The 15,350-nt window shown below is 41.8% G+C and overlaps 1 protein-coding gene across 9 annotated transcripts in view; it reads left to right on the top strand.

Annotated features, from left to right (window-relative positions):
• The window catches only part of LOC139277917 (intermembrane lipid transfer protein VPS13B-like), a 1,209,249-nt gene that overhangs the window by 182,002 nt on the left and 1,011,897 nt on the right, over nucleotides 1-15,350 (top strand). For 8 of the 9 annotated variants that reach the window (XM_070896555.1, XM_070896554.1, XM_070896561.1 and 5 more), the window contains exons 9-10: nucleotides 6,014-6,109; nucleotides 7,721-7,843. In XM_070896555.1, the coding sequence (XP_070752656.1) occupies nucleotides 6,014-6,109; nucleotides 7,721-7,843 (219 nt within the window). Of the gene's footprint in view, nucleotides 1-4,688; nucleotides 4,767-6,013; nucleotides 6,110-7,720; nucleotides 7,844-15,350 lie in introns of those variants that run through there. The other variant, XM_070896605.1, reaches the window with a different exon arrangement.

The following is a 15,350-nucleotide window of genomic DNA, read 5'->3' as shown; positions in this document are numbered from 1 at the left end:
CAAAACGGCGAAGGGCCACTCCGGTTTAATACACCTGGGATCAGACAATTGATACTCATTATCTCAGTTTGAAATAAACTGTGGGCCACAACATTCCACACACTGGTACATCTGGCTTTAATACACATCATCAATGCCTGACCTGTAACCAAACAAACCCTTATCTAAGTGGATTCAGCCGTTGTTTCTTTTTGAGAACATTTTGTTTTGAAAACACAACACTTAAGCATAACTCATTCGCAGAACTTTTCTGTGAAGACCAAAAAAAATTAGTGAAAGATCTCGAAACGTGGTGAGGCCAAAAACATGGGGCTGGATTTGAAACGGTACCAATATTCTGGTGCTGGCACATCGAATCACTTTCCATATCTCGGGAACCTATTATCAACAAGGGCAAACATCAACGACGAGATTCAACACCGCCTCCAGTGCGCCAGCGCAGCCTGAGGAAAAGAGTGTTCGAAGATCAGTCCCTCAAATCTGCCACCAAGCTCATGGTCTACAGGGCTGTAGTGATACCCGTACTCCTGTATGACTGAGACGTGGACCACATACAGCAGACACCTCAAATCACCACCAACGATGTCTCCGCAAGATCCTGCAAATCCCCTGGGAGGACAGATGCACCAACGTTAGCGTCCTCGATCAGGCCAGCATCGAAGCACTGACCACACTCGACCAGCTCTGCTGGGCGGGCCACATTGTTCGCAAGCCTGACGCAAGACTCCCAAAGCAAGCACTCTACTCGGAACTCCCACATGGCAAGCGAGCCCAAGGTGAGCAGAGGAAACGTTTCAGGGACACCCTCAAAGCCGCCTTGATAAAATGCAGCATCCTCACCGACACCTGGGAGTCCCTGGCCAAAGACCGCCCTAACTGGAGGAAGTGCATCCGAGAGGGCGGTGAGCATCTCCAGTCTCATCGCTGAGAGCATGCAGAAACCAAGCGCAGGCAGCGGAAGGAGTGTGCGGCAAACGACTGTCCCACCTGTGACAGAAACTGTAATTCCCGTATTGAACTGCTCAGTTACTAAGAACTCATTTTTAGAATGGAAGCAAGTCTTCCTCGATTTCGAGGGACTGCCTCTGATGAAGACCGTCAAATCACAGTCTCAGAATATGGGGTAGGAAATTGAGGAGATGAGAAATTTCTTCACTCAGAAGGTGGTGAACCTGTGGAATTCTCTACCACAAAAGGCTATTGAATATATTTAAGAAGGAGATAGATAGATTTCTAGACACCGAAAGCATCAAGGGGTATGGGGAGAAAGCGGGAATATGGTGTTGAGATAGAGGATCAGCCATAATCGTATTGAATGGCAGTGCAGGCTCGAAGGGCCGAATGGCCTACTACTGCTCTTATTTTCTATGTTTCTCTGAATTATACAACATCTGAGATGAAGAGGTTGTCAGAAGAAGAAAGGTTGAGCAGGTTGGGCCTATACTCCTTGGAGTTTAGAAGAATGAGAGGTGATCTTATTGAAACGTATAAGATTCTGAGGGGGCTTGACTGGGCAGATGCAGAGAGGATGTTTCCCCTCATGGGGGAATCTGGAACTAGGGGGCATTGTTTCAGTATAAGGAGTGGCCAATTTAAAACTGAAATGAGGAGGAATTTCTTCTCTGAGGGTCGTGAATCTTTTAAATTCTCTACCCTAACGAGCTGTGGAGGCTGGGCCTTTGAATATATTTAAGATGGAGATAGACTGATTTTTGAATGATGATGGAGTCAAAGGTTATTGGGAGCGGGCAGGGAAGTGGAGTTGAGGCCAGGGTCGGATCAGGCATGATCTTATTGAATGGTGGAGCAGGCTCGTGGGACCACATGGCCTACTCCTGCTCCTATTTCTTTCTTCTTATACTGAGCACAGACGAAGACTATTAAACCCATCGTGCCTGTGCCGGCTCTTTGTTAGATATAAAATTGGAAAAGGCCATTGGTACAGTATATAGGAAGCAGTTTCAAAATAATTTTCCAATAATGCTGAACCAAGTATTTAAAAAATATGAAAAATGCAAGTTTTAATGTAGAAAGGTAGACTTTTTAAAGATATCTTGGTGAAATTGGTGCAAAAAAAGCGCTCTCATCCAGCAGCGGAAAGGATAGCAGGTTGGCTACAAAACAGAAAACCGAGTTCTGATGAAAGGTCATCGACCTGAAACGTTAACTCTGTTTCTCCACAGATGCTGCCTGATCTGCTGAGTATTTCCAGCATTTTCTTTTTTTTTCAGATTTCAGGCATCCACAGTATTTTGCTTTGGTATTTAAAATAAATCTTTGCTCAACTCAGCACAACTTTATATTATGCGCTTTAATTTTTTTGAATAAAATTAATCTGTTAATATACTGCTGTGTAAGTGAAGGCACTCTAATAAATGTGAGTTTATAGAATCAGTTCGGAAAGCATTACAACAACAACAAATTGCATTTTATATAGCGCCTTTAATCTGGTTTAAAAAGTCCCAAGGCGCTTCACAGGAGTGATACAAGACAAAAATTTGACACCAAGCCACAAGAAATTACGGCAGATGACCAAAACCTTAGTCAAAGAGGTAGATTTTAAGGACCGTCGCAAAGGAGGAAAGAGAGGCGGAGAGGTTTAGGGAGGGAGTTCGAGTTTGGGGCCCAAACAGCTGAAGGCATGGCCACCGATGGTTGAGCAGTTATAATTAGGGAATGCTTGAGGGCAGAATTTGAGCGGGGTGGCGGGGGCGGGCTGTGAGGCTGAACGAGATTAGAGATAGGGAGGGACGAGCCATGGAGTGATTTGAAAACAAGGATGAGTATTTTGAAATCGAGGCATTGCTTAACTGGGAGCCAATGTAGGTCAGCGAGCACGGGGTGACGGGTGAATGGGACTTGGTGCAAGTTAATATTTGGATCCGCTCAAGTTTACATAGGGTAGAATGTGTGAGGCTAACCAAGTCTCGAGGTAACAAAGGCATGGATGAGGTAATTTTCCTCCTTTTTTGTTTGCATGATGGTGCATGACTTGCTGGTACAGTTTCAGTGTCTGAGACTGAAAAGCCAGGATGCAGACGTAACATAACGACGACTAGAAATGGATGCTTCAAAATCGACTGGGCTGTTTGATAAAATGATCTAAGTGTAAACACAGAATTTGATGTTGGCTGTTATATTTGATATGCGCGTAAGGTTGATAATTGAAGCGGTTACTGGTCGAAGTCAGGAAGTGCTGGGACATTCCACACCAATCTTTTGTCCAGTTTTGCTCCGTTACGAGGTAGAAAAACCTATTTTGTTGCCAATCCACTTTTACATTTTGTTCAGGGAGCGATGGAGATATTATCAAATAATAAGGCAGAGGCTATTTAAATTGTTTTGTGGAACTTGCCATTTAAATCTTTTCTCAAAATTTGATGACTTTCATATTTAATTCTATACAGTAGATGCCTCTGCCAATTCTTTTTTGTGCTTCCTGTTAATGCATTACATTATCATCATAGGCAGTCCCTCGGAATTGAGGAAGACTTGCTTCCACTCCCAAAGTAAGTTCTTTGGTGGCTGAACAGTCCAATACGAGAGCCACAGACCCTGTTACAGGTGGAACAGACATTCGTCGAGGGAAGGGGTGGGTGGGGCTGGTTTGCTGTGAGCACCTTCCGCTGTCTGCGCTTGACCTCTTCACGCTCTTTGCGTTGAGACTTGAAGAGCTCACCACCCTCCCGGATGCACTTTCTCCACCTCGGGTGGTCTTCGGCCAGGGTCTCCCAGGTGTCAGCGGTGGTGCCGCACTCTACCAGGGAGGCTTTGAGGGTTTCCTTGTAACGCTTCCGCTGCCCACCTTTGGCTCATTTACCATGAAGGAGCTCCGCATGAAGCATTTGCTTTGGGAGTCTCGCATCTGGCATGCGAACTATGTGGCCTGCCCAGTGAAGCTGATTGAGTGTGGTCAGTGCTTCAATACTGGGGATGTTAGCCTGGATGAGGACACTAGCAAAATATGCAGCACACCAATTGTATATTGCCCTGTAAGTAAATGATCAAATATTCAAATTTCCCTTGTAAAGATGACGCATCTATCTTGCTAAATGCAGGTACACACTAATGTATTATATGCAATGTGTTCAATGTACAATTTTTTAATTCACTACTGATTATAAAAATGCGGTACTATTTTTGTCATTTCAGACCCAAATAGTGTGTTTTTAAAAAAAGAAAGTGAGCCAAGAGACTGCAGAGCACAACCATACCCATAGTGAATTGTAGTATCACACATCACAGAAGGAGACCATTCGGCCTGTCGTGCCTGTGCCGGCTCTCTGAAAGAGCTATCCAATTACTCCCCTACTCTTTCTCCATAGCCCTGCAATTTTTTCCTTCTGAAGTATTTATCCAGTTCCCTCTTGAAAGTTATTATTGAACCTCCTTCTACCATCCCTTCAGGAAATATTTTCGAAATCACTGTTTCAACTAGTCAGGGCACAATGTGCTCTAATTCTCAGCTGTCTTTCCTTGCCGAGGTCCGAACCTGCATCTCACTGACCTCACTAACTTTTTCAGCCACTCAGCCTTCCGAGAAGAATTGGATCCATGTTTAATTTGTAAATAAAACTTGTATACAGTTTTAATGAGCAGTCCCGGCTATTATCAAGTGTTTAGCAGTGAAGTTAAGTAGCAGCAATCTTTGCAGCAGAGAATTACAGTATGAAATGTTTAATTTGCAGAAATGACCATGTGGAGAAAGCAGACCTAAAACAGTAGCTTCAGTCGTCGCTGCTTAAAAAGGACACATTAAGACAAACTGCAACTATTTGGAATGGATTAAGTTTTTAACCTAATTTAGTTAAATTGAAATATAATATTTTATTGAGAACAAATTTCAGGACTTCTCAAATGCAATTTAAAATTTATCCTGGCGTTTTGCTCTGTTTTCATTTAGCATGTTAAAGGATTCCAGCTGTAATTGCATAATATTCACAATGTATGATTACCAAGTCTCATATAATCACGCCAATTTTCAGAAGTGTTACTTACAATTGTTCTATTTGTCTAGTAAAAATGTTCGCAATTCATTTACACTTAACTTGGGTCAGAAATCGAGTCAGTTTGCTGCGTTATTGTTGTATGTTGTTGGGACCATTCCAGTATAAGATGGTGCCAAATTAATCCTTATGTTGATTTAATAATGCTGAAAATTGTTCTTCTAGATTTTGAGTTCCTTTAGTCAATTAATTGCTTTTCCTCTGAAATAATTGCTAACAGATGAAGCTGGTTAGGTAATAAAGACTACAGGTTATGCATAAGTCTTTACCTTTTGGCATATTAACATAGCTATGAAAAGCCAACATGTGTAACATGAGTTACACAACATGAGTAGTGGAAATGGATTTGTAATGAGAGCTGTGGGTATTTCCATACTGTAGGAATGAATATGGCTTCCAATCATGACAGTATAATTGAGATAATTGTCAAGGGTAAGTTGACCATTGATAATCATTTGGAATCTAAATTCAATCTGACAATTTTGAAAACTTCTTGCTGATTGATTATGAAGGTATTTTGTAGCTGGATGCCGTTGTTTCTGAGCTTTGATTTTTGAAATGATTAATAAAAAAAAGCTACTATATGAACATCATTCCCAAGAAGATTTTGCAGTTGATTTGCTTGATGACAAGTTTTTTTTAATTTTCACATCCAGTTGCATAATTATTCAGTTAAATAAAGATACAGGTTTGACAGTGATGAAGGTATTTGACTAGCAGATGTAAAGAAATTGTTAACATGAGAAGTTTAACATTAACCTTATGTTCAAAATACATGTCATTATCTAGATGTGATTAAATCATAGTCAACAGCGAGCCTTATATCCTGATGTGGATAATCAGTTACAGCTGTTTTTTTGCACCTGTTTCCTGTGTAATAACAGAATTTGGTTGGAATGAAAAGATTAATTTGTCTGCAGCAATTTTGCGTATTGAGATGACAGATTACGACTATTTATTGCTAATATGCAACGTATTTGAAACGAGGCATTGTCATTTTGTTACAGTTGACAGAAATGCAAACCGAGAGCAGCTATTATAGCCCTCAGAAGGTGAAATCCAAAGAAGTGCTTTGCTGGGAGCAAGAAGGGACTACAGTTGAGGTATTTTTCAATATTTTGCCAAAAGTAGGAATAAAGCTTCCTGTGATAGTACCTTCTCATCGATTTGTTAATTTACTATTATTACTATACACGTTGGGGAAAACATTTTTCTATTAAAAATGCCTTTAATTGCATCACTTTATAATCTGTCATTTCATAAATTAAAACACATGTATTAGTGCAACTTAACTTCACTTGATACCATTTTCCTGATATTTTGTGGAAGCGCTTCCATTTTATGAACTGACAAATATGCAGAAAGTGCTTCATGACAATAAGCATGTGCCAAGTAAAATCTATTATTTCCATTAAAAGTATGTGTACTGATCTCAGTTGGCAGTAATATGTGTGAAAAATGGCCAAGACTGAAGTCATTACCTTATCTAACAGCAGATTTCCATTAGGAGTTGAGATAAGAAGGTAGAAAACTGGTTTTAAAACCCTGCATTTATATTGATCATAATTATGCAAGAGTTCAAAATCATCATGGAACTGTGTTTGAAAATAAAACCTACAGTTATTCTCGGTATATTTTGGCCGGCACAGGCACGATGGGCCGAATGGCCTCCTTCGGTGCCATAAATTTCTATGATTCTATTTATATATTGGTCTTGTGGAAAACATAATCCATTCTCATCACAGTTCTCATTACAATAAGTTGCTGCGCGCACACGAGGATTCATACAACGCCAAATTTAATAATTGATCTGCTTAAGCATTGGCTAAGGAGTAATCAACAAAATAGAATCCCATTAGCGAAAATCAGTACGACTAAAACAAAGTTGTACAACGGCCTGCTTTCTTAATATACTGCACTTCAAAATATTTCAGCAAAAGCCAGAAGAAAAATTACGTGTAGAAAAAGTTTTTTTTTCCCTCATCCTTTGAAAGATTTGTGCCGAAGCAAATATTTTGAATTTATCCTGTACTAACTGGGATTGTACCTAACCTTTCGCTAGGTGCCAGAAAGTAAGCAAGCTACAGAATTGTTTACATGGTCATTCCTGGTTTGTGAGTAGATCTGGCCATAAATTTAACTTCTGTGGCCTTGATTTGATGAAGTGCCAGCTGTTCCCATTATAGTAGTCTGCCCAGAAACTATTTTTCACAACAGAAAAATATTTCTGCTGTCTGGTCACAACGTCCCACTACACTTGGTAACTTGGAGGAGTCTGATGCTGAAACTTCTCATGGCTATCATTCTTAAAACAGCACTGTGGTCGTAATTACATTTTTATGTTCCTACTCTTCCATAAAAGGGAGCTTAGTAGAAACCATAGTGGACAGAATCATGAACTGTTTGTAACAACTCCATGGATTTATTAGTGAGTTGAGATATAATTATTTTGAGGACAATTGCAAATTTTTATTGTGAAATGCATAATTTTATAATTGGCTTATTTAAGTTACACAGCAAACTATTTTGATTTCTATTAACTTGCGATTTTATGTTTCACTTCCACTTCTGTCAACCGCATAAAACAGCTTTTAATGATCTATGCTAATTCATTTGCTAATAGGCTTTAGAAAAAGAAAGTAAGGATTTTTTTCATGTTTGTATACGTAGCATCCATTGCTTTAACCATAATAATTCCTACTGTTTTTGTCAAGGTGCTGATGATGGGAGAGCTTTTCTTTGATTGCCAAATGGGTTTTGTGGGCTGCAAGGCTTTATGCCTGAAGGGAATAATGGGTGTGAAAGACTTTGAAGAAACTACAAACAGAAGTGAAACTGTAAGTAATTGACCCAAACCTTTTTGTTAAAGTAACATCAATTGCATTTGTAGAGCATCTTTAATGTAATTAGACAAAAATAGTTTTAAGTTTTAAGGAGGGTCTTAAATAACTGAGAAGTAGAGAGCTGGAGATGTTCACGGAGGGAATTCCAGAGTTTGTGGCCGAGATGGCTGATGAGGAGCATGCGAAAGAGTGAGGAATGCAGAGGAGGCCATTTGAAGAAATGAGAGTTCTCGGAGAGTTGTAGGGTTGAAGGAGGTTGCATAGATGAGGAGGTATGCGGCAATGAATTGATAAGGGGAAGACAGTTCAGGATGAGCTTAAGTTTATGGAGGATGGGACCAGGAGAGCATTGGAATAGAAGAGTCTGGAGGTGAGAAAGGCTTGAATGAGGGTTTCGTCAGCAGATAAGCTGAGGCAGGGGTGAAGACGGGAGATGTAACGGAGGTGGAAATACGCAGTCTTTGTGATAAGAGGACATGGGATCAGATGCTCAGCTCGGGGTCAAATTGCACACCAAGGTTTTGCACGGCTTCAACCTCAGACTGTGGCGATGACGGAGATGGCAGCAGTGGTGAGGGTACAGAGCTTGTGGCGGAACTGAAGGCATTGGCTTTTGTCTTCCCATTGTTTAACTGGAGGAAATTGTGCATCATCCAATACACAAAAACAGTCTTAACACAGAAGCAGCAGAGGGGTCGTGGGAGATGGTGAAGTAGAGCTAGGTATCATCAGTGTACATGTGGAATCTAACACCATGTCTTGAGAATATGAGGGGCAGCACATTTCTTCAAATGGTCTCCGCAACCCCTCATATTCAAGGGGGCTAAGGATAGACTCTTGGGGACTCCAGAGGTAACATTGTGAGGCTGTTAAGAGAAGCCAGTGCTGGAGAAACTCTGGCTATAATTAGATCGGTAAGAGAGAGTAATCTCACTTAGCTTGAAAACAGAGTTGAGGCGTTGGAGGGGGTTGATATCGTTGACCGAGTTAGTGGCTGCCATGTGGTGGAGAAGAATGAGGAGAGTATAGTTCACCATGATCACAGTCTCAGATGATGTCCTTGTGTCTTGATTAGGGCTGTTTCAACTCTGTGGCAGGGCCTGCACTTGATAGGAGAGATTCAAACACAGACTTTTGGGAAAGATGAGCACGGATTTAGAAGGCAACTTTTCTATATCATTTTAAATGTTCTATTATAAGTGCTTATAGGGATTTTATTTTCATCAAGCTAGATTCTTATCTGTTTTAAAGATATTTTGGAGAATGAACGCCTTTTGACTCACTGGGGCTAACTTTGCTAGTCAACAGTTGATATCATGCAAATAATTCAGAGCAGTGCAAAATACTGAGACCATTTTTCGAAGGAGGGATCTTAGGGAATCTGTTTGCTATTCAGTTCAACGTCTCCGGCAGGAAATTGAAGGTTTGGCTCTAAATTTAACTAGGTATAGCTGGATATTAAATAACAACATACCATTGACTTTTATTCATAGATCCGTAGCCAACTAGAAAACCATTGTCTTTTTCAAGGAGCTGCTGATTTAATTTAATATTTAGATAGCTCAAGTTTACTGATAGTAAAACAACATTATTATTGAGGATGATCACTGAAATGCACTCCCCCAACCTACCCTCTTTGTGTATCCCACATCAGCCTTGGTCTGTCAGTTGCTTTCATTGCGGTAGAAGCACTTGCTTGCAGAGCTTAGGAGATTTTATACAGAGTTGAAATCCACTAAATATTTGATTCATTCTTCCACTATTAATGACCTGAATTAGTCATTTCTGAATCAGTTCTGACTCGGTCAAATCTGCCAAACGAGGGGGCGTCAGACCAGAACAATTGGTAGCCAGTTTGATTGGGCAGGTAGGCGTCACGGCTGAATTTCCAGCGCCCTGTCCGTCTACATTGTTTGTTTCTCACTGGTTTTGTTGGTTACCCTTCAGGCACGGTAAAATGAAAGATTAAGATGCAGAAATTGTGGTCTGAGGCTTCCCGCGGGCCTATCTACGAACTCACCTGGTTGTCCGGGAGGTTTGGAGACTTTATATTGATGACCTCTAGTTATGCTCTTCCCCACAAGTGGAAACACACTCTCTCTATCCACTCTCTCAAAACCTTTCATAATTCTATTAGATCACCCCTCAGTCTTTTTTTCATGAGAAAAGAGACCCAGCCTGTTCATCCTTTCCTGATATGTATACCCTCGCATTTCTGTTATCATCCTTGTAAATCTCTGCACCCTCTCTGGTGCGTCTCGGGTTGGGACGAGAGAAGGAGGCACTCTGGATGCTGGAGGCCCTGCATATTTTTGCGTCCCTTGGATCGTGAGATCGCTTGAACTATATAAATGGAGTTGTTTCATAAACCAACAAGCGATAATCTCATGACTCCAGTTCTCAGCTTAAGCGGTGTATTATTGAACCTGAAATAAGCAAACCGAGTTTGATGGAGAGCTTCCCTTAAGGATTGGCTCATCTGAAGTCAGGGAATGCTGTTCAATTAAGGCTTATTCTGTGATGTCTAACCTCCGTAGTGGCGAACCTTTTAAAAGCCAGCAGGATTTTGTTAAAGTGTTTAACTAACTTGATTGAGTTTTTTGATGAGGTAACGAGAGGGTTGATGAGGGTAATGTGGTTGATGTGGTGTACATGGACTTCCAAGAGGCATTTGATAACGTGCTACATAATAGGATTGCCAGCAAAGTTAAAGCCCATGGAATAAAAGGGACAGTGGCAGCCTGAATGTGAAATTGGCTAAGTGACAGGAAACAGAGTGTAATGGGAAACGGTTGTTTTTCGGACTGGAGGATGGTATATAGTGTTGTTTCCCAGGGGTCAGTACTTGGACCACTGATTTTCTTGATGTATATTAATGGCTTGGACTTGGGCGTACAGTGCACAATTTCAAAATTTGCAGATGACACAAAACTTGCAAGTATAGAGAGCAGTGAGGAGGATAGTGATAGACTTCAAGAGGACATAGATAAGCTGGTGAAATGTACGGACATGTGGCAGCTGAAATTTAACGCAGAAAAGTGTGAAGTGCTACATTTTAGTAGGAAGAATGAGGAGAGGCAATATAAACTAAAGGGTACAATTCTAAAGGGGGTGCAGGAATTGAGGTATATGTGCACAAATCATTGACGATGGCAGGGCAGGTTGAGAAAGCGGTTAAAAAAGCTGACGGGTTCCTGGATTTCATAAATGGAGGCATAGAGTACAAAAGCAAGGAAGTTCTGATGAACCTTTATAAAACACTGGTTCGGCCTCAACTGGAGTATTGTGTCCAATCCTGGGCACCGCACTTTAGGAAGGATGTGAAGTCATTGGAGAGGGTGCAGAAAGGATTTGTGAGAATGGTTCCAGGGATGATGGACTTCAGTTACATGGATAGACTGGAGAAGCTGGGGTTGTTCTCCTCAGAGCAGAGAAGGTTGAGTGGAGATTTGCGAGAGGTGTTCAAAATCATGAGTGGTCTAGACAGAGTGGATAGAGAGAAACTGTTCCCATTGGCAGAAGGGTCGAGAACCAGAGGACAGTTAATTCAGAGACTAAGGTCTGAACTTAAGGAAAGGTAACTTCGATGGTATGAGACGTGAATTGGCTAGAATAGACTGGCGAATGATACTTAAAGGGTTGAGATCACATGGAGGAACTTCAACAATTGTACATCCTTGACTGGAGTAAAAATAAAACGGGGAAGGTGGCTCAACCTTGTCAAAAGCCTTTTGAAAGTCCAAATACACCACATCCGCTGGTTCTCTCCTGTCCACTCTACGAGTTACATCCTCAAAATATTCCGTGGCTAACAAAGGAAATTAGGGATAGTGTTAAATCCAAGGAAGCGGCATACAAATTGGCCAGAAATAGCAGAAAACCTGAGGAATGGGAGAAATTTAGAATTCAGCAGAGGAGGACAAAGGGTTTAATTAGGAGGGGGGGGAATAGAGTATGAGGAAGCTTGCTGGGAACATTAAAAACTGACTGCAAAAGCTTCTATAGATATGTGAAGAGAAAAAGATTAATGAAGACAAACGTAGGTCCATTGCTGTCAGAATCAGGTGAATTTATAATGCGGAACACAGAAATGGCAAACCAATTGAATAAATTTGGTTCTGTCTTCACGAAGGAAGACACAAATAACCTTCCGGAAATACTAGGGGGCTAAGGGTCTAGCGAGAAGGAAATCCTTATTAATCAGGAAATTGTGTGAGGGAATTTGATGGAACTGAAGGCTGATAAATCCCAGGGGCCTGATTGTCTGCATCTCAGAGTTCTTAAAGAAGTGTCTTTAGAAATAGTGGATGCATTGGTGATCATTTTCCAAAGTCTATCGACTCTGCATCAGTTCCTATGGACTGGAGGGTAGCTAATGTAACACTTTTTTTAAAAAAGGAGGGAGAGAGAAAACGAAGAATTATAGACCGGTTAGCCTGACATCAGTAGTGGGGAAAATGTTGGAATCAATTATTAAAGATGAAATAGCAGCGCATTTGGAAAGCAGTGACAGGATCAATCCAAGTCAGCATGGATTTATGAAAGGGCAATCATGCTTGACAAATCTTCTGGAATATTTTGAGGATGTAACAAGTAGAGTGGACAGGAGAGAACCAGTGGATGTGGTGCATTTGGACTTTCAAAAGGCTTTTGACTTGGTCCCACACAAGAGATTGGTGTGTAAAATTAAAGCACATGGTATTGGGGGTAATGTATTGACCTGGATAGAGAACTGGTTGGCAGACAGGAAGCAAAGAGTAGGAATAAATGGATCCTTTTCAGAATGGCAGGCAGTGACTAGTGGGGTGCCGCAGGGCTCAGTGCTCGGACCCCAGCTATTTACAATATACATCAATGATTTAGCTGAAGGAATTGAGTGTAATATCCAAGTTTGCAGATGACACTAAACTCGGTGGTGGTGTGAACTGTGAGGAGGATGCTAAAAGGCTGCAGGGTGACTAGGACAGGTTAGGTGAGTGGGCAAATGCAATATAATGTGGATAAATGTGAAGTTATCCACTTTGGTGGCAAAAACGCGAAGGTAGAATATTATCTGAATGGCGACAGATTAGGAAAAGGGGAGGTGCAACGAGACCTGGGTGTCATGGTACATCAGTCATTGAAAGTTGGCATGAAGGTACAACAGGCGGAGAAGAAGGCGAATGATATGTTGACCTTCATAGCTAGGGGATTTGAGTATGGGAGCAGGGAGGTCTTACTGCAGTTGTAAGACCTTGGTGAGGCCTTATCTGGAATATTGTGATCAGTTTTGGTCTCCTAATCTGAGGAAGGATGTTCTTGCTATTTTGGGAGTGCAGCGAAGGTTCACCAGACTGATTCCCGGGATGGCAGGACTAACATATGAGGAGAGATTCGATTGACTGGGCCTGTATTCACTCGAGTCTAGAAGAATGAGAGGAGATCTCATAGAAATATATAAAATTCTGTCGGGACTGGACAGGTTAGATGCAGGAAGAGTGTTCCCAATGTTGGGGAAGTCCAGAACCAGGGGTCACAGTCTAAGGATAAGGGGTAAGCCATTTAGGACCGAGATGAGGAGAAACTTCTTCACCCAGAGAGTGGTGAACCTGTGGAATTCTCTACCACAGAAAGTTGTTGAGGCCAATTCACTAAATATATTAAAAAAGGAGTTAGATGTAGTCCTTACTACTAGGGGGAATCAAGGGGTATGGCGAGAAAGCAGGTATAGGGTACTGAAATTGCATGTTCAGCCATGAACTCATTGAATGGCGGTGTAGGCTCGAAGGGCCGAATAACCTACTCCTGCACCTATTTTCGATGTTTCTATCATTCACCTCAGTATCCCTTTCCTGCTTTCCCTCCATACCCCTTGATCTCTTTAGCCGCAAGGGCCATATCAAACTCCTTTTTGAATATATTTAGTGAATTGGCCTCAACAACTTTCTGTGGTAGAGAATTCCACAGGTTCACCACTCTCTGGGTGAAGAAATTTCTCCTCATCTCGGTCCTAAATGGCTTACCCCTTATCCTTAGACTGTCACCCCTGGTTCTGGACTTCCCCAACATTGGGAACATTCTTCCTGCATCTAACCTGTCTAAACTCGTCAGAATTTTAAACGTTTCTATGAGGTCCCCTCTCATTCTTCTGAACACCAGTGAATACAAGCCCAGTTGATCAAGTCTTTCTTGATGTCAGTCCCGCCATTCCTGGAATCAGTCTGGCGAACCTTCGCTGCACTCCCTCAATTGCAAGAATGTCCTTCCTCAAGTTAGGAGACCAAAACTGTACACAATGCTCCAGGTGTGGCCTCACCAAGGCCCTGTACAACTTGTAGTAACACCTCCCTGCCCCTGTACTCAAATCCCCTCGCTATGAAGGCCAACGTGCCATTTGCTTTCTTAACCGCCTGCTGTACCTGCATGCCAACCTTCAATGACTGATGTACCATGACACCCAGGTCTCTTTGCACCTCCCCTTTTCCTAATCTGTCACCATTCAGATAATAGTCTGTCTCTCTGTTTTTACCACCAAAGTGGGGGGATAACCTCACATTTATCCACATTTATACTTCATCTGCCATGCATTTGCCCACTCACCTAACCTATCCAAGTCGCTCTGCAGCCCCCTAGCATCCTCCTCGCAGCTTACACTGCCACCCAACTTAGTGTCATCCGCAAATTTGGAGATACTACAATTAATCCCCTCGTCTAAATCAGTAATGTACAATGTAAACAACTGGGGCCCCAGCACAGAACCTTGCAGAATCCCACTAGTCACTGCCTGCCATTCTGAAAAGTACCCATTTACTCCTACTCTTTGCTTCCTGTCTGCCAACCAGTTCTCAATCCACATCAGCAGACTACCCCCAATCCCATGTGCTTTAACTTTGCACATTAATCTCTTGTGTGGGACCTTGTCGAAAGCCTTCTGAAAGTCCAAATACACCACATCAACTGGTTCTCCCTTGTCCACTCTACTGGAAACATCCTCAAAAAATTACAGAAGATTTGTCAAGCATGATTTCCCTTTCACAAATCCATGCTGACTTGGACCTATCATGTTACCTCTTTCCAAATGCGCTGCTATGACATCCTTAATAATTGATTCCATCATTTTGCCCACTACCGATGTCCAGCTGACCGGTCTATAATTCCCTGTTTTCTCTCCCTCCTTTTTTTAAAAAAGTGGGGTTACATTGGCTACCGTCCACTCTCTAGGAACTGATCCAGAGTCTATGGAATGTTGGAAAATGACTGTCAATGCATCCGCTATTTCCAAGGCCACCTCCTTCAGTACTCTGGGATGCAGACCATCAGGCCCTGGGGATTTATCGGCCTTCAATCCCATCAATTTCCCCAACACAATTTCCCGACTAATAAGGATTTCCCTCAGTTCCTCCTCCTTACTAGACCCTCTGACCCCTTTTATATCTGGAAGGTTGTTTGTGTCCTCCTTCGTGAATACTGAACAAAAGTACTTATTCAATTGGCCTGCCATTTCTTTGTTTCCCCGTTGTGA

This window comes from Pristiophorus japonicus, chromosome 1, assembly GCF_044704955.1.
Source record: "Pristiophorus japonicus isolate sPriJap1 chromosome 1, sPriJap1.hap1, whole genome shotgun sequence".
NCBI lineage: Eukaryota > Metazoa > Chordata > Chondrichthyes > Pristiophoridae > Pristiophorus > Pristiophorus japonicus.
This window is presented reverse-complemented; position numbering and strand designations above follow the sequence as displayed.